The 24936-nt window shown below is 39.0% G+C and overlaps 1 protein-coding gene across 1 annotated transcript in view; it reads right to left on the bottom strand.

The window, feature by feature from the left end:
• FMN2 (formin 2) overlaps window positions 1–24936 on the bottom strand; it is a 346102-nt gene that overhangs the window by 69431 nt on the left and 251735 nt on the right. Inside the window, exons 10-14 of the mRNA XM_061161517.1 lie at window positions 24795–24924; window positions 23845–23991; window positions 19572–19631; window positions 19319–19439; window positions 6094–6186 (exon numbers count right to left, since the gene is read on the bottom strand). Coding sequence (XP_061017500.1) covers window positions 6094–6186; window positions 19319–19439; window positions 19572–19631; window positions 23845–23991; window positions 24795–24924 — 551 coding nt within the window. The remainder of the gene's footprint in view (window positions 1–6093; window positions 6187–19318; window positions 19440–19571; window positions 19632–23844; window positions 23992–24794; window positions 24925–24936) is intronic.

The following is a 24936-nucleotide window of genomic DNA, read 5'->3' as shown; positions in this document are numbered from 1 at the left end:
CTGAGGACTGGTTTCTGCCTATACCAATCCAAGAGAAATGTTTCATTCAGGAACAAGTACCACTATTATCATTCCCCACTTCTGAACTATCCCTCACTCTGGCTTCCCTTACAATAGCTTCTCTCATGTTCTTTCCACCTGTCTGACTACCAACACCTGTTGGGGATTCTCCTGTTCATCCTGTAAATGTATTCTCCTCCAGAATTCTACCCTAGAATCTATTTTCTTATCCTCCTAGGTGATCACATGCACTAGATAATCACTTGGCCTGTGATGTGCAATCCTGCATCTCGGCTCCTCTCCCACATCTACTGCATACAGACACCTGCTTACCTGTGTGTCCACCTAAGGTGATTATACTACCCATTCAAAACTTTTCCAAGATTTCTTTTCTCTATCTCAGTGACTCACCCAGCCATTGAAACCTGAAATCTGGACACCATCCATCGCCTTTATGTTCATTTGGTCAGCAAGTGATTTCTGTTCTATGTTATTAATATCCCTCAAATATATCCTGTCTCCAGCACTGTGACTATACCCCCACACCTGTGACAGGCCCCCTTGCCTCTCTAACAGTGTAACCAAACAATCTTCAAAGTGGCCTCCTGCCTCCAAGTCTGGGCAGCCTCCACGTAGATGGTCCCTAGGCTGTCAGTGTCAGTCAGTCAGTTAGTTCAGTCGCTCAGTCGTGTCCGACTCTTTGTGACCCCATGAATCGCAGCACGCCAGGCCTCCCTGTCCATCACCAACTCCCGGAGTTCACTCAAACTCATGTCCATCGAGTCTGTGATGCCATCCAGCCATCTCATCCTCTGTCGTCCCCTTCTCCTCCTGCCCCCAATCCCTCCCAGCATCAGGGTCTTTTCCAATGAGTCAACTCTTCACATGAGGTGGCCAAAGTATTGGAGTTTCAGCCTCAGCATCAGTCCTTCCAATGAACACCCAGGACTGATCTCCTTTAGGATGAACTGGTTGGATCTCCTTGCAATCCAAGGGACTCTCAAGAGTCTTCTCCAATACCACAGTTCAAAAGCATCAATTTTTCGGTGCCCAGCTTTCTTCACAGTCCAACTCTCACATCCATACATGACCGGCTGTCAGTGTACCCTCTCTTAAATCTTTAAGTCTCTACTCCCCCAAATTCAAGGCAAAGCCTAAGGTCCTCAGCCAGGTTTGCAGACGCAGTGATGGGTGGGTGTGGGAGAAGCTTTACAACAGAGTCTGTTTTCTCACCAGAGTATGTTGTGGTTCAGTCGCTAAATCATGTCTGACTTTTTGCGAACCCATGAACTGCTATCTCCTGGAGTTTGCTCAAACTCATGTCCATTGAGTGGGTGATGCCACCCAACTCTCTCATCCTCTGTTGCCTCCTTCTCCTCCTGCTCTCGATCTTTATGGTCTTTACTCTGCCTTCCTTATGGTCCAACTCTCACATCTGTACATGACTACTGTAATAACCATAGCTTAGACTATAGGGACCTTTGTTGGCAAAGTGATGTCTCAGTTTTCTAATACGATGTCTCAGTTAAGTTTAGCCAGTCATATCCAACTCTTTGCAACCCCATGGACTGCAGTATGCCAGGCCTCCCTGTCCATCACCAACTCCTGGAGTTTACTCAAACTTATGTCCATCAAATTGGTGATGCCACCCAACCATCTCATCCTCTGCCCTCCCCTTCTCCTCCTGCCTTCAATCTTTCCCAGCATCAGGGTCTTTTCCAATGAGTCAGTTCTTCACATCATGTGGCTAAAGTATTGGAGCTTCAGCTTAAGCATCAGTCCTTCCAATGGATATTCAGGACTGATTTCCTTTAGGATTGACTGGCTGTATCTCCTTGCAGTCCAAGGGACTCTCAAGAGTCTTCTCCAACACCACAGTCCAAAAGCATCAAATCTTCAGTGCTCAGTTTTTTGTTTTGTGTTTTTTTTTTATGGTCCAACTCTCACATCCATACATGACTATTACAAAAACTACAGCTCTGACTAGACAGACCTTTGTCAGCAAAGTAATGTCTCTGCGTTTTAATATGCTGTCTACATTGGTCATAGCCAAGCATCGTTTAATTTCATGGCTGCAGTCAAAATCGGCAGTGATCTTGAAGCCCAAGAAAATGAAGTCTGTCACTGTTTCCATTGTTTCCCCATCTATTTGCCATGAAGTGATGGGACTGCATGCCATTATCTTCGTTTTTTGAATGTTGAGTTATAAGCCAGCTTTTTCACTCTCCTCTTTCACTTTCATCAATAGGCTCTTCAGTTCCTCTTCGCTTTCTGCCATAAGGGTGGTGTCATCTGCATATCTGAGGTTATTGATATTTCTCCCGGCAATCCTGATTCCAGCTTCTGCTTCAGCTAGCCCAGAATTTCACATGATGTACCCTGCATATAAGTCAAATAAGCAGGGTGACAATATATAGCCTTGAGGTACTCCTTTCCCAATCTGGAACCAGTCCATTTTTCCATGTCTGGTGGATGTCTAGGTTTGTCATAAGCTTTTTTTCCCAAGGAGCAAGCGTATTTTAATTTTGTGGCTGCAGTCACCATCTGCAGTGATTTTGGAGCCCAGGAAAATAAAAGCTGTCACTGTTTCTATTTTTTCCCCATCTATTTGCCATGAAGTGATGGAACTGAATGCCATGATCTTAGTTTTTTGAATGTTGATGAAGTGAGATTATCATTAAAGCAATAGGTAAGTGAACAGGAAGATTATAGAGGTTCAAGAGAAGACAGAAACAAATCTCAGAAACTGAGAAAACTAACTTTGCAAGGGAAATATTATAGTACTGCTAAGAAGTGAATTCCAGCAGCAGGTCTCTGGCATGACTAAGGTGACAGGAGTTAGTGTTGTATAAGGACAGCCACCCTGTCAAGAAACAAACGTTGAGCTACCCTGGTGTGAATATAGGCTTAATGAGGGTTGTTGGGCTTTTCTCTGGTGAGCAGGATGGTGGATACTATACTCCAGGCATTTTTCTAGGTGTAGGGACACAGCAAGAAGCAGAGCAAAGTGCTCTCTTAATGGACCTTACACTGTTTGGGGACAAATAAATGATACAATCTCAGAGAATGGTTAAATGTCACAAGGAATATAAAACTGTGGGGGGGGTATATATGCTCAGAACAGTATTTGTATAATAAATAATTGAATATTATTTATTCATGCTACACAAGGGATGGCACTTAGGTGGCACCATTACAATCAATATCTGTTTTATGGCAGCAGGACTCAACTCTCTAAATTTGTCTATTTCAGAGCAGAGGTAAGGGACACCCCCAAAGAGGTGTTTAAGTAAAGGCCATGAAGTTTTGTCTTGAGTAGAACTGGAAAGATGGGGCGTGCAAATGGGGGTGGATCAATGGATAACTGGACCAGATGGACTCAGAGGCTCTTTGAGTATGCTTAAGAGAGGTCTCTATTATACTGTGAGAGCTAATGCAATTAAAATGTTTGGTTAGCACTGGATATAGGCTCTTGGGTTGTCTGAGATAGACTTTAGCTTTAGAAAATGAAGCACATTGAAAAGCCTTTGATGGACTATTAAAAAAAAAAAGAATATACCCATGTAAAGGAACCTGAGCACATAGGTTAATATAAGAAAATGGTTTTATTACTGAAGAAGGCCTATTTATAAACAAAGATTTGGCATATATAATGGAACACATTTTTAGTGTATAGATTTAATTTTAGAATTTTGTCCTGATAACTAGAAAAAATATGGAATCCAAAATTGGCCATATTCTTAGAGAACTGTATTTTGAAATTCATTTTTTCACTATATGTCATTGAACACAGGCTCATGAGCAATCATGTTTAAAGCTAGACTTTTATTTTCTTCCACATTTTAGACACATTTGATCTATATAAGTTTTTTCTAAGGATTTGCTGTTGTCATCTTCCAGATAACATACAATGTAATGCCCGCTAAGATACAAACATTTTCTTATTCACTGCTGTGACTCAGTACCCCAAAGAATGTTTGGGCAAATAGGTGTTCAAAAATTTTTTAAAATCATAGAACACGTGAAGAGAACCAGAGAAGAAATAAAAGGCTAACTGAAGGTGCTTGATGAAGAGACATGAAGAAAAGAGTCACATAAATAATTAGGACTGAAAGTGAAAGTCACTCAGTCATGTCAGACTCTGTGACCCCATGGGACTGTACAGTCCATGGAATTCTCCAGGCCAGAATACTGGAGGGGGCAGCCGTTCTCTTCTCCAGAGGATCTTACCAACCCAGGGATGGAACCAGGTCTCCCACATTGCAGGCAGATTCTTTACCAGCTGACCACTAGGGAAGCCCAAAAGTGAAAGTGAAAGTCACTCAGTCATGTCCAACTCAATGAGGATTAACCTAATGGTAATAAGGTGAAGTATTTCACACCTATAAGGATAAAAAGGTATTATCTTTACAAGAGTCATTGTTTCTTTGTGAAGTCATGCAGAAGCAGAATTACTAACACCTGAATTTCATAATAAAGGAGCTACAATACAGAAGACCAGTAAAACATGAATTGATACCTATCCATTTAGTCTGAAGGGATACGGTCTCCACCCAAGTGAACTACTGGGCAAATTCTGAGGGTCTCACACAACCTTGGAATCATCATAATGATTTTGAAAGATTAGATATGGCTGATCATGTATGATTTATAAGCACAATTTCTAAATTCTACCTAGGTCGCAAAAACACAGTTTTGCTCTTCATTCAAAAAGATGAAGTCAAAAGAAAAATTCAGGACTTGGTCTACAAAATACAGATTCAGAATATTATATAATATAATCACATATGATGTGACCAACTATATGAATCACACACTGATTAATGTTTTAGATGTGAAATCTAGCAAATTGTTTGACTTCTTTTTTAATGAGTTATAGAGTTAAGGACTCCTTTTTACCCATAAGCAATAAAGAATATTCCATGAAATTATAGGCTCTTGATCCTAAAGGCCCACTGGACAAAAAACCAAGATTTACTTTCCTTCACCATTAAGAGTTGAGTGAGCGGACAGGATCCTACAGAACATGGATTTCAGTCAAGGACTATTTAGGAATCAGGTAGCAGACGTTCTAGTCTCAGCTATGAGGCCCTGAGGATATGAAAATGACAACCACTTTGATATATGATGGACCAAACTTCTGTTTCTAAGATCACAATTAATTTAAATGATTAAATGGTATTGTCTCATTTAAAAAAGAGCTGTGCTTAATGTTTAATCAAATTCCAATATAACTCATTCACTATGTTATCATCATTACAGACACCTGAACAACCTGTAAAATGACAGAAGATGAAGCCAGTCTTCAGAGCACTGCTTGGCTTCAGTCTCAGGCCACATCAGTCTCTGGAGAATTCCTGAACTAGGAGAGCCTCCCCAGAGCACAGCTTCATACAGATCTGATCTTCAGAAGATATGCAATATTCCAAAGCAGAAATGTGTGGAGTAGTGAGTCCTTTGATATAATCATGTTTCAAGGATTTCAAACAGCAATAGATTAATAAATTTCTCCTATTAAATTTTTTTTGTTGCTATAATACTGCTTGAAATTTTCCACTGCTGCTTATTTCATAGGAATATAGGAAGAATCAAGAACATAATATTTATAAAGTGTTTATGGTCCTTGGGGAAAAGGTGTTAAATATCCAGGATTATTTATACATCCTATAAAAATAGAATATAATGTTTTAAAGATCAGAAAATCATCAATGTACTTTGTTTTGTAGCACAATGTTTTGATAAAGCAAATACCAAGTTGAACTGAAGTTGTATGTGTAGATAAGACTTTAAAGAATATCTAACTTTCTATTACAAAAAGCATAAAAATTGTAATGCCTTTATAAGTATATGCCATTTTAACTAATAGCTACTGTATTTACTGTCATTAAAAAAACAGTAATAATGAATATTATCCACAAAACAGCATATTTAGCTAATTGCTCGTCTGTCACAACTGTGTGATTTATGATTACAACATCATTTATTTTTCTGTGATGTTAAAATAACTCTTTTTAAACCAATGCCTATTTTTTAAAATGCCTTCTACCTTTCTGCTGAGCAGGGAGGGAAGTGCAGCATCTTTTCAGAATTTACCTTGAATAATAAATTGTTCCATGTTTTCTTTGAAAGGCTGGATGTGCTCTTTTGAGGACACTTGGTAAACTTTCCCTGCTTCAACTTCACAGGCTGAAATTAAAGACAGACAGTGTTCAGAATGTCACACTGCTAATGGTGCAGTAAAACAATTACAAATTGTTTTAGGAACTCCTGTTAACCATGATAACTGACAAATGTCAGCATCTAATGCTGTCAAAAGAAGTCTATCATCAAGGCTTCACTTTAGGGGATTATAAAAAGAAATTAAAAATATTATAGTTGATGTACAACATTATGTTAGTTTCAGGTATACAACAGTGATTCAACATTTAAATACATTATGGAATGAATACCATGGTGAGTCTAGTAACTATCTGTGACCATACAAAGCTATTACAATATTACTGAGTATATTCCTCATGCTGTATATTAAACCCCATTACTTATTTTATATTAAATGCAAGATTATACCTCTTGTCCACATGCCTTTTTCAACCATCCCTGCACCCCTACCCCAGCAACCACAAGCTTATTCTCTGTATCAATGTATCTTTTCTGTTTTGTTTGATCATTTGTTTTGCTTTTTGGATTCCACACATAACTGACAGTCATACAACAGTGGTCTTTCTCGTCTGACATATTCCACTTAGCATAAAACCCTCCAGGTCCATTTGTGCTGCTCAAGTAGGAATCTTTCCTTTTTCCATGGCTGAATAACATTCCACTGTGTGTGTAGGTGAAACGAGTGTGTGTGTATATATATATACAAAACAGATATACACACATGTATATGTAAAACATGTCTTCTTTATCCATTCATCTATTGGTTGATACCCAGCCAGGTTCCTTCCAAATCTTGGCTATTTATAAATTAGGCTTCAACAAACATAGGGGTATATACATCATTTTCAATTAGCATTTTTACTTGTATAAATACCCAGAACTGGAGCTCAGAACTGGTTCCAAACAGGGAAAGGAGTACATCAAGGCTGTATGTTGTCACCCTGCTTATTTAACTTATATGCAGAGTACATCATGAGAAACCCTGGACTGGATGAAGCACAAGCTGGAATCAAGATTGCCTGAAGAAATATTAATGACCTCAGATATGCAGACGACACCACCCTTACTCCAGAAAGTGAAGAAGAACTAAAGAGCCTCCTGATAAAAGTGAAAGGAGAGAGTGAAAAAGTTGGCTTTAAAACTCAACATTCAGAAAACTAAGATCATGGCCTCTGGTCCCATCACTTCATGGCAAATAGATGGGGAAACAGTGGAAACAATGTCAGACTTAATTTTGGGGGGCTCCAAAATCACTGCAGATGGTGATTGCAGCCATGAAATTAAAAGACACTTATTCCTTGGAAGGAAAGTTATGACCAACCTAGACAGCATATTAAAAAGCAGAGACATTACTTTGCCAACAAAGGTCCGTCTAGTCAAAGCTATGGTTTTTCCAGTGGCCATGTATGGATGTGAGAGTTGGACTATAAAGAAAGCTGAGTGCCAAAGAATTGATGCTTTTGAACTGTGGTGTTGGAGAAGACTCTTGAGAGTCCCTCGGACTACAAGGAGATCCAAACATTCAATTCTAAAGGAAATTAGTCCTGAATATTCATTGGAAGTACTGATGCTGAAGCTGAAACTCCAATACTTTGGCCACCTGATGCAAAGAGCTGACTCATTGGAAAAGACCCTGATGCTGGGCAAGATTGGGGGCAGGAGGAGAAGGGGACGACAGAGGATGAGATGGCTGGATGGCATCACCGACTCAGTGGACATGAGTCTGAGTAAACTCTGGGAGTTGGTGATGGAAAGGGAGGCCTGGTGTGCTGAAGTCCATGGGGTCGCAAAGAGTCAGACACGACTGAGCAACTGAACTGGACTGATGATATTTCTATTTTCAATTTTTTGAGGAATCGTCATACTGTTCTCTACAATAGCTGCATGAATTTACATGCCCAGCAACAGTGAATGAGGGTTCCGTTTTCTCCACATTCTCCTCGCCAATAGTTATTTCTTGTCTTTTTGATAATGGTCATTCTAACAGAAGTTAGGTGATAGCACATTGGTTTTGATTTGTGTTTTCCTGATGATTAGTGATGTTGAGAACCTTTATCATGTGTTTGTTGGCTATGTTTTTGTCCTTTGGAGAAATGACTGTTCAGGTCCTCTGCAGTTTTTAATTGGATTGTTTGTTCTTTTTAATATTAGGCTATAAGATTTCTTGATACAACTTGAATATTAAGCCTTCATCCAGTATATTATTCACAAATCATCTTCTCCTATACAGCAGGCTGCCCTTTCATTTTGATAGTTCTTTGGCTGTACAAATGCTTTTTTGTTTGACAGTCCCATTTGTTTATTTTTGCTTTTCTTACTCTTGCCTGAGGAAACATATCTAAAAAGATATGCCTAGGGCCTAAGACGAAAAAAAAATATACTGCCTATGTTTTCCTGTAGGTATTTTGTGGTTTCAGGTCTTATATTCGAGTCTTTAACCACTTTACCTCTGAATATGGTATAAGAAAATAGTCCAGTGTCATTGTTTTGCATGTGGCTGTCCAGTTTCCCCAAAAGCATTTATTGAAGTGGCTGTCTTTCCCCCAACATATATTATTGATTCCTCTGACATATATTAATTGACCATGTAAGTGTGAATTTATTTCTGGACTTTCTATTTTGTTCCAGTGATACATGAGTCTGTTTTCCGGCCAGTACCAATCATGTTTTGATTACTGTTTCTTTGTAGTGTAGTCTGAAGTCAGGGAATGTGATATCTTCAGCTTTGTCCTTTCTCAAGATTGCTTTGGCTTTTGGGGTCGTTTGTGGTTCCATACAAATTTTAGAATTTATTCCAGTTTTATGAAAAATTCCACTGGTATTTTGTTAGCGACTATGCAGATTACCTTGGGAAGTATGGACATTTTAGCAACATTAATTCTTCCAATCCATAGTCATGGTATGTCTTTGTCTTGTCTTCAGCTTCTTTCATCAACATCTTAAGAGTTTTCAGGTCTTTCCCCTCCTTGGTTAAATTTATTCACAGGTATATTTTTCTTGATGCAGTTGTAAATGGATCATTTTCTTAAGTTTTCTTTCACATAATCATTATCAGTGTATGGAAATGCTGCAGATTTCTGTGTATAGTAAGTCCCCTATATACAATCAAGCTCTGTTCTGAGAGCACGTTCATATGTCCAATTTGGTCCTAAGTCCAACAAAGATAGTCCAGGTACCCAACTAACACAATAGGCTTTTCACTGCTGTTTTGTGCTTGTGTTCAGACATCCTGAGCGTGAAATAAAGACACTCCCCCACTGTGCTCTTCACAACTGCAAAGCACACTAAAGCACAGTGCTTTAGGGAATGCACACGAGTGACAATGTGCGCCAGACACACGAGCCGACTTATGTGGCTGGATATGTGGACAATGTTCGCATCATTGACAGCCTGCAACTTGAAGGTTCACATTAATATGTAGGGGACTACTCTATTAAATTTTGTACCCTTTACCTTTACTAAATTCATTTATTAGTTCTGGTAGTTTTTTGGTGGTGTCTTTAGAAATTTTTATATATAGTATCATGTTATTTGCAAATAACAAATAAAACAGTGACAGTTTTACTTCTCCCATTCCTATTTGGATTCCTTTTATTTCTTTTCCTTGTCTGATTGCTGTGGCTAGGACTTCTAAAACTATGGTGAATAAAAGTGGCAAGATGGACATCCTTGTTTGGCTCCTGACCTTAGAGAAAATGCTTCTTGCTTTTCAAGCTGTGAGTGTGATGTTTGCTGTGGGCTTATCCTACAGAGATTTTGTTATGTTGAGGTATATTCCCTCTATATCCACTTTGTGGAGAGTTCTTATTGTAAACAGAAGTTGAATTCTGTCAAAAGCTTTTCCTTCATCTATTAAAATGATCATATGATTGTTACTCTTCAGTTTGTTAATTGAGGCTTTTCTGAGTCTACGTGCCAAGGCTTTCATCCTAGTCATTTTGAAAAGTAATCTCCAGGTACAAGACACAAAAAAGATTAAAACAGTGATTCTAATGTGCATTATTGTGTGAAGGAGGGAGGGGAAAGAAGGATGCTGACTGGGTTCATAGCTTTGGAGGCTTTGGGATGAAGCACACAGGAAGAAGAGTATTTTTCAGAGAAAAGAAAATTAATTTGCTTTTGAACTCGCTGAGTTTTAAGATGCCAGTGGAACATTCATGTGTAGCTGCCAGCAAGCAGCTGGGTGTGTAAGTCTGCAGATCAGAGTGATACAGGAAAACTCTGAATAAGACCACTTGAGAAACCATGTCTAGTGAGAAGAGCAAGCCAAGGTTGAACATCTGAGCAATGCCAATTGTAATGAAGAAGCAGAGGAAGAGAAGGCTATGAAGACAGAAGATTTAGAAGGAAATGTCAGATATTATAAGGAGACCAGGACTGAGTGGGACCAGTGAGTTCCAATGAGAGGAATTCTCAGTATTTTGGGTCACTCTCTATACACAAGTGATGCACTTCCATTGACAGATCAAGTGCACAGGCTACAAAAATTTAAGAGCTAAAAGCAACAAAAAGATAAATTGTAACAGCTGTAACTTCCAAAAAGACAGTCAGTTTTTCTGTGCCTGAGGCTTTTTATCTGTAATACACAGTGATGGAACCTGCTTCTTCAGACTGTTACAAGGAATGTCAGTCAATGCATGTAGAGCACTTAGAACGGAGCCTGGTACATGGTAAGGCCCATGTAAGTTTTCACCACCATTACTGCTATTATCTTTAGTTTTATCAGCAACAGTAGCAGAGCAGGATGGCCTGGAGGCTAACAGCATGGGTTCTGGAGACTGGGTTTATAGTTTACTTACAAGCTGTGAGTCTTTGGCCAGGTATGCACCCCCTCTGTGCCTCAGTTTCTTCATTTGTAATATGGGGTTAATAATAGTGTCTACTTTGCTATGAAGATGAAAGGGTTTTACATGGGTAAAATATGCAGAAGACTACTGGATACACAATAAGAGGATTATCATGTTTGCTACAATTACCACCACCACCAGAGGGACAGCTTCTAACACGCAACAAGAACAAGGAACTCTCATCTCCCAAGCATTGCACTGAGGCAATGCTTCAGATTGTGGGAATGACATTTACAGGGACAAACTCAGACATGTTAGCATTTCCCATACTATTATTGTACTCTTTACTGGTCATCACTAACCCTGATCTACCTCACACTAGCGATCAACGGCCACATGATGTGTGTGGATGTTGTGGGTGATACAGCTGGACTAGATGACCCTCCAGCTCTCTGTCACCACCTGTGATACCCTCAAGGTATCTCTGTTCTCAGAGAGGAGGGACCATAACTTCAGAGTCAGCAAAGGCATGAACCTCTGTGCGGTGTGAGCAAGCCTCCAAGTTGTTTGCTGGCGGGGAGGTGGTTTCAGCATAAACACATGACATGGGGAGTGCACATTGTTGGCAATGGCCCTTCTTCTCACATGAGGCCTCAGGAAGCACGAAAAGCCAACATTTACTTATTATCATAAGCAGTACCATAGAGGTCACTTAGATCATCTAAATGCATTCACTCTATTAAGTGAGGGCAGTCCAAAGCAAAACTAAAATAATTCTAAATTACTTATTTGACATATGTAGTATCTATGTAAACAGCATAATTTTATATAACAAAACTCCACAAGTTTGTACCCTGTAGAATTTAGGAAGAGACAGTGGCATTGATTCTTTAAGCTTCAACGTTGAATATACTGAATGACACCAAAACATTATAACATGTGTAAGACATGGAACCAACCTAGATGTCCATCAGCAAACGAATGGATAAGAAAGCTGTGGTACATATACAGAAGGGAATATTACTCAGCCATTAAAAAGAATACATTTGAATCAGTTCTAATGAGGTGGATGAAACTGGAGCCCATTATACAGAGTGAAGTAAACCAGAAAGGAAAACACCAATACAGTATACTAACACATATATATGGGATTTTAGAAAGGTGGTAACGATGACCCTGTACGCGAGACAGCAAGAGAGACACAGAGGTACAGAACAGACTTTTGGACTCTGTGGGAGAGGGCGAGGGTGGGATGATTTGGGAGAATAGCATTCAAACATGTATATTATCATATGTGAAATGGATCACCAGTCCAGGTTCAATGCATGAGACAGGGTGCTTGGGGCTGGTGCACGGGGATGACGCAGAGGGATGGGATGGGGAGGGAGGTGGGAGGGGGGTTCAGGATGGGGAACACATGTACACTTGTGGTGGATTCATGTTAATGTATGGCAAAACCACTACAATATTGTTAAGTAATTAGCCTCAAAAAAAAAAAAAAAACACATGATGAAGTCATGAAGATGAAGTGCCATGCAGGCATGCACAGTTCCAGGCTTAGGGCACACATTGGGGACATTTCCAGTGATGGGGCTCAGTGCTACTGAGGTCAGCCTTTCTACTGATTCATCTCCCATCTTAAGACAGTCCTTCATTTAGTTCTGACCTCTGCTTGCCTCTCATTCACCTCCTCACCTTACTGTCAGCCAGCATAGAAGGGAGGCTAATCTTAGGATAGCAAGTTTTGTTTCAAACACCTATTCTGATCACATAACAGTAGATAACTAAAGCATCTACTCTCTCTTCAAAAAAATTCTGAAGAATCAAAACCTAACTCAACAAGGGAGATTACCTTTTCTTTTCCTTTAAATTTAATTAATTTATTTTTGACTACACCAGCACACATGGGATCTTAGTTCCCAGACCAGGAATAGAACTTAAGCCCCCTGCACTAGAAGCCCAGAATTTTAACCACTGGATCTCCAAGGAAGTGCCTACCTTTTCTTTTCTTTCTCTTCATTTTTATTAAACATAAGTTCATTTTTAAATTTTTATTTATTTACTATTTTACTTTTGGCTTCACTGGGTATTCATTGCTGCATTTGGGCTTTCTCTAGTTGCAGCAAGCAGGGGCTGCTCTTCATTGCAGTGCACAGATTTCACATTTCAGTGGCTTCTCTTGTTGCAGAGCAGAGGCTCTAGGCACACAGGCTTCAGTAGTTGTGGCACACGGCATTAGTTGCTCCTCAGCAGGTGGAATTTCCCTGGACCAGCGATCAAACCTGTGTCCCCTGCATTGGCAGGTGGATTCTTAAGCACTGGACCACAAAAGGAAGTCCCCTACCTTCTCTTTAATGAAGTATAATTGATGTACAAATTATGTAAGTTCCAGGTATACAATATAGTGACAAAGAATTTTAAAGGTTATACTCCATTTATAGTTATTTTAAAATATTGGCTATGTTCTCTGTGTTGTAAAATACATCCTTGTAGTTTATTTCATACATGACAGTTTTTACCAACCACTCCTCACTCCCCATATCATCCCTCTCCCTTCCCTCATCCAACTATTATCTACTAGTTTGTTCTCTATAACTGTGAGTCTTTTTTTTTTTTTTTTTTTTTACTAAATCCACTACTTTGAAATATTTTATAGTTTCCATGTATAAGTGATATCACACAGTATTTTTCTTTCTACCTTTTTTCACTCTGCACAGTAACTTCTAATTCTATCCATGTTGTTGTAAGTGGCAAAATTTCATTCCTTTTTATGGCTGAGTAGTGTTCCATTGTGTATGTGTTTGTATATGTGTGTGTGTGTATACATCTTCTTTATCCATTCACCTGCTGATGGACATTTAGGTTGCTTCCATATCTTGATAACTGTGAATAATGTTGCTATAAGTATAGGGATGTATGTATCTTTTCAAATTTGTGTTTGTGTTTTTTTTTTTTTTAAGACATATACCCAGGAGTGGAATTGCTGGTTCATATGGTAGCTCTATTTTTAGTTTTTTTGTAAATCTTCCATAGTGTTTTCCACAGAGACTGCACCAATTTACATTCCCAACAACAGTGCACAAGGGTTCCCTTTTCTCCATGTCCTTACCAACATTTGTTATTTGTGCTTTTCAATGACAGCCATTCTGAAAAGTGTGAGGTGATAACACATTGTGGTTCTGATTTGCATTTCCCGAGCAAAGTCAAGAGTCCTTTCCAGCACCACAAACTGAAAGCATCAGTTCTTCAGCACTCAGCCTTCTTTATGGTCCATCTCTCACATCTGTACATGACTACTGGAAAAATCATTGCTTTGACTATACGGTCCTTTGTTGGCAAAATGATGTCTCTGCTTTTCAATATGCTATCTAGGTTTCTCAAAGTTTTCCTATGTTACTCAAAGTTTGCTGTGAAGGAGCAACTGTATTTTAATTTCATGGCTGCAGTCACTATCCACAGTGGTTTTGGAGCCCCCAAAATAAACCATGGCACTGTTTCCACTTTTTCCCCTTCGGTTTGCCATAAAGTGATGGGACTGGAAGCCAAGATCTTAGTTTTTTGAATGTTGTGTTTTAAGCCAGCTTTCCTCTTTCACCCTTTCCTCCTTCACCCTCATCAAGAAGCTCTTTAGTTCCTCTTCATTTTCTGCCATTAGAATGGTATCATCTGCATATCTGAGGTGGCTGATATTGCTCTTGGCAATCTTGATTCCAGCCTGTGCTTCATCCAGGCTTGTGCTTCATCCAGCCTGGCATTTCGCATAATGTACTCTGCATATAAGTTAAATAAGTAGGGTGACAATATACAACCTTGTCCTACTCCTTTCCCAATGTGGAACCAGTCAATTGTTCCATGTACTGTTCTAACTGTTACTTCTTGACTCACATACAGATTTCTCAGAAGACAGATAGGGTGGTCTGGTATTCCCATCTCTTTAAGAATTGCCCAGTTTGTTGTGAAATACACAGTCAAAGGCTTTCGTGTAGTCAATGAAACAGAAGTAGATGTTTTTCCGGAACTCCCTTGCTTTCTCCATGATGCAGTGAATGTTGGTCATTTGATCTCTGGTTCCTCTGCCTCTTCAAAACCCAGCTTGGACATCTGGAAGTTCTCAGTTCATGTACTGCTGAAGCCTAGCTTGAAGGATTTTGAGCATAACCTTGCTAGAATGTAAAATGAGTGCAACTACAGGGTAGTTTGAACATTCTTGGTATTGCCCTTCTTTGGGATTGGAATGCAAACTGACTTTTTTCAGTCCCATGGCCACTGCTGGAATTTCCAGATTTGCTGACTTAAAAGTACTAGACAGACCTTTGTCAACAAAGTAAAGTCTCAGCTTTTTAATATGCTGTCTAGGTTTCTCATAGCTTTTCTTCCAAGGAGCAAGTGTTTTTTAATTTCATGGCTGCAGTCACCATCTGAGGTGATTCTGGAGCCAAAGAAAATAAAGTCTGTCACTGCTTCCATTGTTTCCTCATCTACTTGCCATGAAGTGATGGGACCAGGTGACATAATTTTAGTTTTTTGAATGTTGAGTTTTAAGTCAGTTTTTTCACTCTCCTCTTTCACCTTCATCAAGAGGTTCTTTAGTTCCTCTTCTCTTTCTGCCATAAGAGGGGTGTCATCTACATATCTGAGGTTATTGATATTTCTTCAGGCAATCCTGATCCCAGCTTGTGCTTCATCCAGCCTGGCATTTCACATGATGTACTCTTCATGTAAATTAAATAAGCAGGGTGACAATATACAGCCTTGACATATTCCTTTCCCAGTTTGGAACCAGTCCGTTGTCCCATGTCTGTTCTAACTGTTGCTTCTTGACCTGCATACAGATTTCTCAGGAGGCAGGTAAAGTGGTCTGATAGTCCCATCTGTTTTAAGAATTTTCCAGTTTGTTGTGATCCACACAGTCAAAGGCTTTAGTGTAGTCAATAAAGCAGAAGTAGATGTTTTTCTGAAATTCTCTTGCTTTTTCTATGATCCAGTGGATGCTGGCAATTTGATCTCTGGTTCCTCTGCCTTTTCTAAAAAAATCCAAGTTGAACATCTGGAAGTTCTTGGTCCATGTACTTTTGAAGCCTGGCTTGGAGAATCTTGAGCATTAATTTGCTAACATGTGAGATGAGTTCAGTAGTGCAATTGTTTGAACATTCTTCAGCATTGCCCTTCTTTGGGACTGGAATGAAAACTGGCCTTTTCTAGTCCTGTGGTCACTGCTAAGTTTTCCATATTTGTTGGCATATTGAGTGCAGCACTTTCATAGCATCATCTTTCAGGATTTGAAATAGCTCGACTGGAATTCCATCACCTCCACTAGCTTTGTTCGTAGTGATGCTTCCTCAGGCCCACTTGGCTTTGCATTCCAGGATGTCTGGCTCTAGGTGAGGGATCACACCATCATGGTTATCTGGGTCCTTTAGACCTTTTTGGTAGAGTTCTTGTGTTTATTCTACCCACCTCTTCTTAATATCTTCTGCTTCTGTTAGGTCCATACCATTTCTGTCCTTTATTGAGCCCATCTTTGCATGAAATGTTCTCTTGGTATCTCTAATTTTCTTGAAGGGATCTCTAGTCTTCCCCATTCTATTGTTTTCCTCTATTTCTTTGCATTGATCACTAGGAAGGCTTTCTTATCTCTCCTTGCTATTCTTTGGAACTCTGCATTCAGATGGGTAGATCTTTCCCTTTTTCCTTTGTCTTTAGCCTCTCTTCTTTTCTTGGCTATTTGTAAGGCCTCCTCAGACAGCCATTTTGCCTTTTTGCATTTCTTTTTCTTGGGGATGGTCTTGATCCCTGTCTCCTATACAATGTCACGAACCTCCGTCCATAGTTCTTCAGGCTCTCTATCAGGTCTATTCCCTTGAATCTATTTGTCACTTCCACTGTATAATCATAAGGGATGTGACTGAGGTCAAACCTGAATGGCCTAGAGGTTTTCCCTACTTTCTTGAATTTAAGTCTGAATTTTTTAATAAGCAGTTCATGATCTGAGCCACAGTCAGCTCCTGGTCTCTCTCTCTCTCTCTTTTTTTTTTTTTTTGCTGCTTGTATAGAGCTTCACCATCTTCAACTGCAAAGAGTATAATCAATCCATGAGCACCCATATTTGATGCTCTCAGGGGAGCACCTAAGGGGCAGGATTTCACTCCTCCTTGACAGTGATGCTTGTATCTTTGGTACTCACGGCACCTAGCAAAGGTCTATCATGCCTCAGGCACACAATACATATTAAGTATTTAGGAACTATAAGCAAACTATATAATGTTACTATGGTGATTTAAATCTATATAAAATCATCTATGACCAGAATATAACAACTCTATAAATTTGATTATAGATCACTAGGGTAGAATCTCTTTAAAAAGTTGTATCATCTTTTTGGCTTCTGGGGTAAATCAGCCTCTTCTCATCTAGTGATACACCATGCAATGAAAATCTCACATAAATGTCCTCCCTGACTATGCTTAAATAGTGAGAAAGAGGCTTAAATTGAAAGTTGTGGTATTCTCAACTCCATAAATGAAGAAACTTCATGAAAAGAAGATGAAGTAGGTGCGTGAAATAGGTGAAAGGGATTAAAGAGGCACAAACTGCCAGTTACAAAATAAATAAGTCACAGGGATGCAAGGTATAGCATAGGGAATATAACACTGTAATAACGCAGGTGCATAATATATGAAAATTTTCTTGTTGTTCAGTGCAGTACGCCAGGCTTCCCCAACCCTCACTATCTCCTAGAGTTTGCCCAAGTTCATGTCCATTGAATCCGTGATACCATCCAACAATCTCATCTCTGTCACTCCCTTCTCCTCCTGCCCTCAATCTTTCCCACCCTCAGGGTCTTTTCCAATGAACTGGCTCTTCACATCAGGTGGCCAAAGTATTGGAGCTTCAGTATCAGTCCTTCCAATGAGTATTCAGGGTTGATTTCCTTTTAGGATTGACTGGTTTGATCTCCTTGCTGTCTAAGGGACTCTTAAAAGTCTTCTCCACCACTGTAATTTGAAAACATCAATTCTCTGGTGCTCAGCCTCCTTTATGGTCCAACTCTCATGTCTGTACATGATCACTGGAAAGATCATAGTTTTGACCATACGGACCTTTGTCATTATTAAGTTGTACACCTGAAACTAATAATAATATTATAAGCCAACTGTACCTCATTTATAAAGGTAGGACAGATGAAAGGATTTTTATTTACAAAAAATAAAAAATTGTAAACTATTTGCTTTTGTGCATTACTTTAAATTTACCATTCTGAAGAATTTCAAAGTCTCTTTAAAATGATCTAAGGCTTCTCAACTAACAATTGAGAAGACTAAAGAGTCAGTTGGACACCAAGGAGATTAAACCAGTCAGTTTAAGGAAATCAATCCTGAATATTCACTGGAATATTCACTGATGCTGAAGCTGAAGCTCCAATACTTTGGGCACCTGATGCGAAGAGCTGACTCATTGGAAAAGACCCTGATGCTGGAAAGACTGAGGGCAGTAAGAGAAGGGGTGACAGAGATGAGATGGTTGGATGGCATCACCAACTCAATGGACATGCGTGCCTGTGTGCTAAGTTGATTCAGTGGTGTCTGACTCTTTGAGACCCTATGGACTCTATCCAGCCAGTCTCCTCTGTCCATGAGGGTTCTCCGGGCAAGAATACTGGAGTGGACTGCCATGGTCTTCTCCAGGTGACCTTCCCAACCCAGGGATAGAACCTGCATCTATTCGGTCTCCTGCATTGTCAACTGGGTTCTTTACCACTAGTGCCACTTGGGAAGCCCCAGTGGACATGAATGTGGGCAAACTCTGCGAGACAGTAAAGGACAGGAAAGCCTGGTGTGCTGCAGTCCCTGGAATCACAAAGAGTCAGACATGACTTAGCAACTGAACAATAACAATAAACCATTACACATGCATTTATTTTTAACTAAATACATGAAAAAATGTTTTCTTCCCAGGAAAGTTCACATACCACAAAATCTTAGGCAAGTATACCAAGGGCAGGTGGGGAGGAAATATGTGTCTTTTAATAAGACATGATAAATGTACAAATATTCTTGAACATAAAGTGAAAGTAAGACAATAAAATTTGTCCCTGATGAAAGAGGCTGCTATTCAAATAACCAAGTGCGATTAAATAACTAGATTTCTAATACACATAGAAATATATGTGTATTTTTAATACACATAGATTTCTAATACACGTTTGTTTTTTAAACAACAAAAGAATAAGATTACTTGTAAAATTTTTCTTTTGCCACATATGAAAATGTTTATTTACATTGATGTTTACTTTCTTTAGAAACACTGAAAAATCTGTTCTCTCATTAAAGAAGCATAAATAACAACTGAGTTTCCTTAACATTGTAAGTTACCTCTCAGGTCTTTCTTGAGTTTTCTGAGGTCTTTTTGAAAATCTTCAAACTTCATCTGCGAGGCCTGAAAGAGGTCCTGGGGTTCAGGCAGTGGAAACACACATTGTTCTTTCCCAGCGTCCTGGTCAGCACGAAGCACAGAACATTTAAATAAATAAGGACAGAACAGTAGCAGCAATGACAAACATCAAACATGACCATATCACTTAACAACAAGGAATAACAAAATGTGACTCTGTGAACATTATCTCACCTCATCAAAATTGCGAAGATAATATGACACGATATATGACAACAGGCTTCTGCTATTGTCCTAGGCAGAGAGACCAAAGTGAGCAGAAATACATTTTTAAAAATGACTAAATATACGGCATTAAATAAAATTCATCCCAGTAAACCCACACATGTAGATGAGACTATTTAGGATGAAAGGAGACGTTCTCTGTTTCATGTTCCTATCGTTTAATGGCCCAGATGGTCTTGTCCTGCCCTGCTCTGTTCCCACCTGAGCCCCAAGGGGAAGCACAACTGTTTCGAGGGTTGTCTCAGTTATACACACCTTCCTCAACCAGAAAATTAATTCATTAATTTTATTTCTTATTATTAACAGGTATAACTACTATCTAAACAGAAATGACTAAATAACACCAGCATTTCTATATGGCTAAACCAATAGGGACCACTCCAACAGGAAGCTTGACCGAGGCTTATTACTAAGTAGATTAAGAAAATTTTAAAGTTAAGTATTATCTCAAGTAAGCTGGAGCTTTAAAAATGCAAATTCATGTTATAAATTATGTCATTGACTTAGATTCAAGAATTAGTATCTATGCAGCTACAAGAATGCAATGTATGTAATTCTAAAGAAGAAAAACTGCTTCATATCTAGCAGTCTTCAAAGAAGAGCTTTCTACCTTCTTTTCTGGCACATTTAGAGGCATTAATACATGTTTTTTTTTTAATTCTCAAAATAAATACTAGATAATTGGTATGTGTGAAACCAAATACATATTTTTTAAGACATACCCTATAATAAAAACTTTGTTTTCTGGAATATTCAATATAACCATGACTTTCCCCTCATTGGTAAAAAGAGCAACATTCCTTTATAAACAAGTCTGATGGGATATGATAATATGTCTATCAGGCTCCCTGATGGGCTCCCCTGGTAGCTCAGATGGTAAAGAACACGCCTGCCAATGCAGGAGATGCGGGTTCAATCCTTGGGTCGGGAAGATCCCCTGGAGAAGGGAATGGCAACCCAATCCAGTGTTCTTGCCTAGAAAATCGCATGGATAGAGGAGCCTGGTGGGTGGGCTACAGTCCATAGGGTCACAAAGAGTTGGACACAACTGAGTGATTAACACAACACAGACTCCCTGAACATATTAGGGGCTTCCCTGGAGGCTCAGCAATAGAGAATCCACCTGCCAATGCAGGAGAGAGGGGTTCAATCCCTGGGTTGGGAAGATCCCCTGGAGAAGGAAATGGCAACCCACTCCAGGATTCTTGCCTGGGAAATCCCATGGACAGAGGAGCCTGGCGGGCTACTGTTCATGGGGTTGCAAAGAGTTGGACATGACTTAAACTAAGCAACAACAACAACATATTTTACTATATACATCGATTACACAGAAATACATAGCTATAATAACAAAAGTAGTACATTAATTAGAAGCAGGATTACTTGTAAAATGATTTAAGCAACTAACTTCCTTTGTCTTTCCTAACTTGCAAATCAGTGAAATGATCAGCAACACCTCAGTCAATTAACAAAACACTTACTAAATGCCTAGGTAATTCTGAGTGATCTGAGTAACAGTTCCACGCGTGCACACGTGCAAGTCTATGAAACTATACAGACATAGTTATCTTTATTTTATAGAGAAAGAACCAAATAGACTTTGCATAGCCCTTGTGAGAATGCAAGTTAAATTATTAAAAAAATCTTACTTCTTGATTATTTGTATCTATATCATTCCTTAATTATTTAAATTAATGAAATTTAACTTATAGGAGGATTGAATAAGATATATTAACCAATACAAAAAACAAATAATCCCTTATACATATATAATTATGACCATAAGAATCTATTTCAGATTCATTTTTATAAGTAACATTTTATTGATTATATTTATATTCTAATGTTATTTGCAAAAGTTACTTGTTTCAATCCAACAATCAGTTGGTAAGAACTATTCAGTATTTCCCTGGTGGTCCAGTGGTTAAGAATCCACCAGCCAGTGCTGGGGGCACACGTTGGATTCCCGATCCGGGAAGGTTCCACATGCTTGGGGCTAAGCCCGTGTGCCACAACTACTGAGCTCATGTTCCAGAGCCCGAGAGCTGCAACTACTGAGGCCTGCACACTTAGAGCCCGTGTTCCAGGACAAGAGAAACCACCGCAATGAGAAGCCTGTGCACTGCAACTGGAGAGTAGCCCCTGCTCGCTGAAATTAAAGACTGCATATGCAGCAGCGAAGATCCAGCACAAAAATAAAAATAAATAAATACATCTTATAAAAAAGAGCTATTCAAAACCTACCATGTGTTTAGAAGAATAAATAAATTTTGAATAAATGTGATTTATCAGGTTGACATATTGAAGGTTCCTGAGAAAATGTCTGTCATACAAATAAAAAGGCATTTGAACAGATAGAACCATAAAAATCACAAAAGTTGTATGCTGTTTGTGTTCCAAGAAAGGACTATGCTTTTCCCAATATTGGAAAAGTACAGTGTCTGGCATTTCATAGAAGCTGGATAAAAGAATGTCAAATGAACACATAAGTGTAATGACTAAGCAAACCAGTGAGATGTTGACCCGCAGGAAAAAGCAAAATAAGTATCTCTCTTCTGTCAGGGAGATTATTTCCTTATTATTATTATTTCCTTATCTAGGAGGACAATTCTCTATATTTTCATTTTCATAGGCCAATTGTTCACTTAAACTTGTGGGAGGGTATGCTAAGTCGCTCCAGTCATGTCCGACTCTTTGCGACCAGTGGACTGTAGCCTACCTGGTTTCTCTATCCATGGGATTCTTCAGCAAGAATATTGGAGTGAATTGCCAAGCCCTCCTCCAGGGGATCTTCCCGACTAGGAATCGAGCCTGACCCAGGGTCTCTTATGTCTCCTTCACTGGCAGGCACATTCTTTATCACTAGTGCCACCTGGGAAATCCCTCACTTGAATTTAATATTTTAAAAACATTTCCTTCATCATATAGATCTTTGTGAAGCTTCTTTAATCTCTATCCTTTAGAAATAAATTCTATGATTTTCAAAGTTTACAATGTCAGACTTTAACCACTCTGGTGGTTTCCCTGATCTTGTGTTTCTACTGACACTCTCATAATCTCTTAGATGTTAATTTTAAGAAAAATAATTATGCTTGCAAGAGGGCTTAGATGTTCCCACGCCTGCCAATATCAGGAAGAAGATCATATGGAGAAAAAAATATTTAAGAGATGATTCTCTTTTTCTCCATATAATCCTCTCTTTGATACTGGTAGGCATGAGAACATCCTTTAGGAAGCTTAATTTTTAAAAGAATCCTACTTCTCTACTTGTGTTTGCTTAAAATTGATGTCTAAGAGATTATGAGAGTGTTGGTAGAAATATAAGATCAAGGAAACCACCAGAGTGGTTAAAGTCTGACATTGTAAACTTTGAAAATAATAGAATTTATTTCTAAAGGATAGAGATTAAAGCCTCACAAAGAGGGCTTAGATGTTCCCATATATACCAATATCAAAGACGGGATTATATGGAGAAAAAGAGAGTCATCTTTTAAATTTTGGGCTTCCCTGATAGCTCAGTTGGTAAATAATCTACCTACAATGCAGGAGATACCAGTTCAATTCCTAGGTTGGGAAGTTCCACTGGAGAAGGGATAGGCTACCCACTCCAGTATTCTTGGGCTTCTCTTGTGTCTCAGCTGGTGAAGAATCTGCCTGCAATGTGGGAGACCTGAGTTTGATCCCTGAGTTGGGAAGACCCCCTGGAGAAGGGAAAGGCTACCCATTCTGGTATTCTGGCCTGGGGAATTCCACGAACTGTATAGCTCATGGGATCACAAAGAGTCAGACACGACTGAGTGACTTTCACTCATCTTTGTTTTGTTTTTAAAATCTGGGCCTGCTGGGGGTCACTTGCTTAACATGGAGAGAAGAAGAAAGTGATGGATATACTGTCTACTTCATAAAAATTAACTAGTCCTCAGATCCAAATAGATAAGTATTAGCAGACATGGTAAAGAAAGTAAAAATTAGTTATTTTTATTTTAAAATACTGTCTATTCAGTTATTCATTAGATAAAGGATTCAAAATTACTCACTTTAGGAAAATTATTCTTCTCTTGATCACAAATATATGGTGGCCATTACCTTTATCTGGCTCAGAACATAATAGAACTTTTGACCTTGGAGCATAAACATTTATCACACCAGTTTACAGTTCAGCTTATTACAAAACAGACATCCACTCCTCAGTTTGCTACATTCACTCACTCAAAATACTTACACTGCTTTTAACATCTTTCAGCTTCGGGAGAATATCTAATCCAAAACCGTCTGCCTGTCCCCGAGTATTATTTCCACCATTCATGTAGTTGCCAAAGGCAAGAACCAAACCCAAAACCTGCATAACCCCTGAGCCATGTTTTAATGTCTGTAAAACAGGATAAAGAAGAATTTCTCACTTACTGTTTGAATTTTCTTAAGTCAGTGGCAGATATTCATATCATACTAATAATTATGGGTCATATCCAAGCTTCATCAGTGCTCATTTTAGGTTTATTTAAGAACAGCGTCTCCAGAGATAACTTTGAAAAAGCTGCACCACTAACAGCATGCAGGTTGTGCTTCTTCAGCTGAGAGGTACCAGCCTAGGATGCTTCTGTGGTGTAATTGCAAGGAAACCAAATACACCCATAACATGAGAACCACCACAGTATAATGTCACTGCCATCAGTCCACTGCGCCTGCCTCTGGGTAACATTTTTAGCATAACGTGTGGGAAACCGAAACACAGTTATAAAGTTTAATTTCCAAATTTAGATTTATCCCTGAAAGGTTCACACTCACTTCTTCCAAAACACACAGTTTAACTTGAATTTGTGTATCACTTCCTCTGAAAATCTCTTTAATGACATAATGCTACTTTTCAACATAATTTACCACAACCAGAATAGTTGTGGTACTATTAAATTTTGACAAACTGTTTTAGATGTTAATATCGGTCATTTCTGCCAAGCATTTGTTCTCTATTTTCAGAAGAATATTTCTCTTCTGTCGAGTCACAGAGCTATTCCTGAAGCATTTGGTTGGAATTGCTAACAATTTGTTGAGGGGAAATCAAGAAAATGTCTTCAAATGATACTCAGTTGGAGGTATTTACTGTAAATAAAAGACAACTTGTTTGAAATATGAACATGACTGAGCACAATTAAGTATCAGAACCCAAGCACCCACCTCACACAACTTCTGTAGCAGCTCCAGTTTGCGTCGAATTGAGCAAATGCTTTCTGAAAATGTGGACTGAAACAGGATGCAAAAGACTCGCTCTGAAAAGTTGGGGATTAGTGACAGTTCATAAAGGAACCTAAGGAAATAA

The sequence above is a fragment of the Dama dama genome, chromosome 15, assembly GCF_033118175.1.
Source record: "Dama dama isolate Ldn47 chromosome 15, ASM3311817v1, whole genome shotgun sequence".
Taxonomy (NCBI): Eukaryota; Metazoa; Chordata; class Mammalia; order Artiodactyla; family Cervidae; genus Dama; species Dama dama.
The sequence above is the reverse complement of the archived record's forward strand: the minus strand, read 5'-3'. Positions and strand labels throughout refer to the sequence as shown.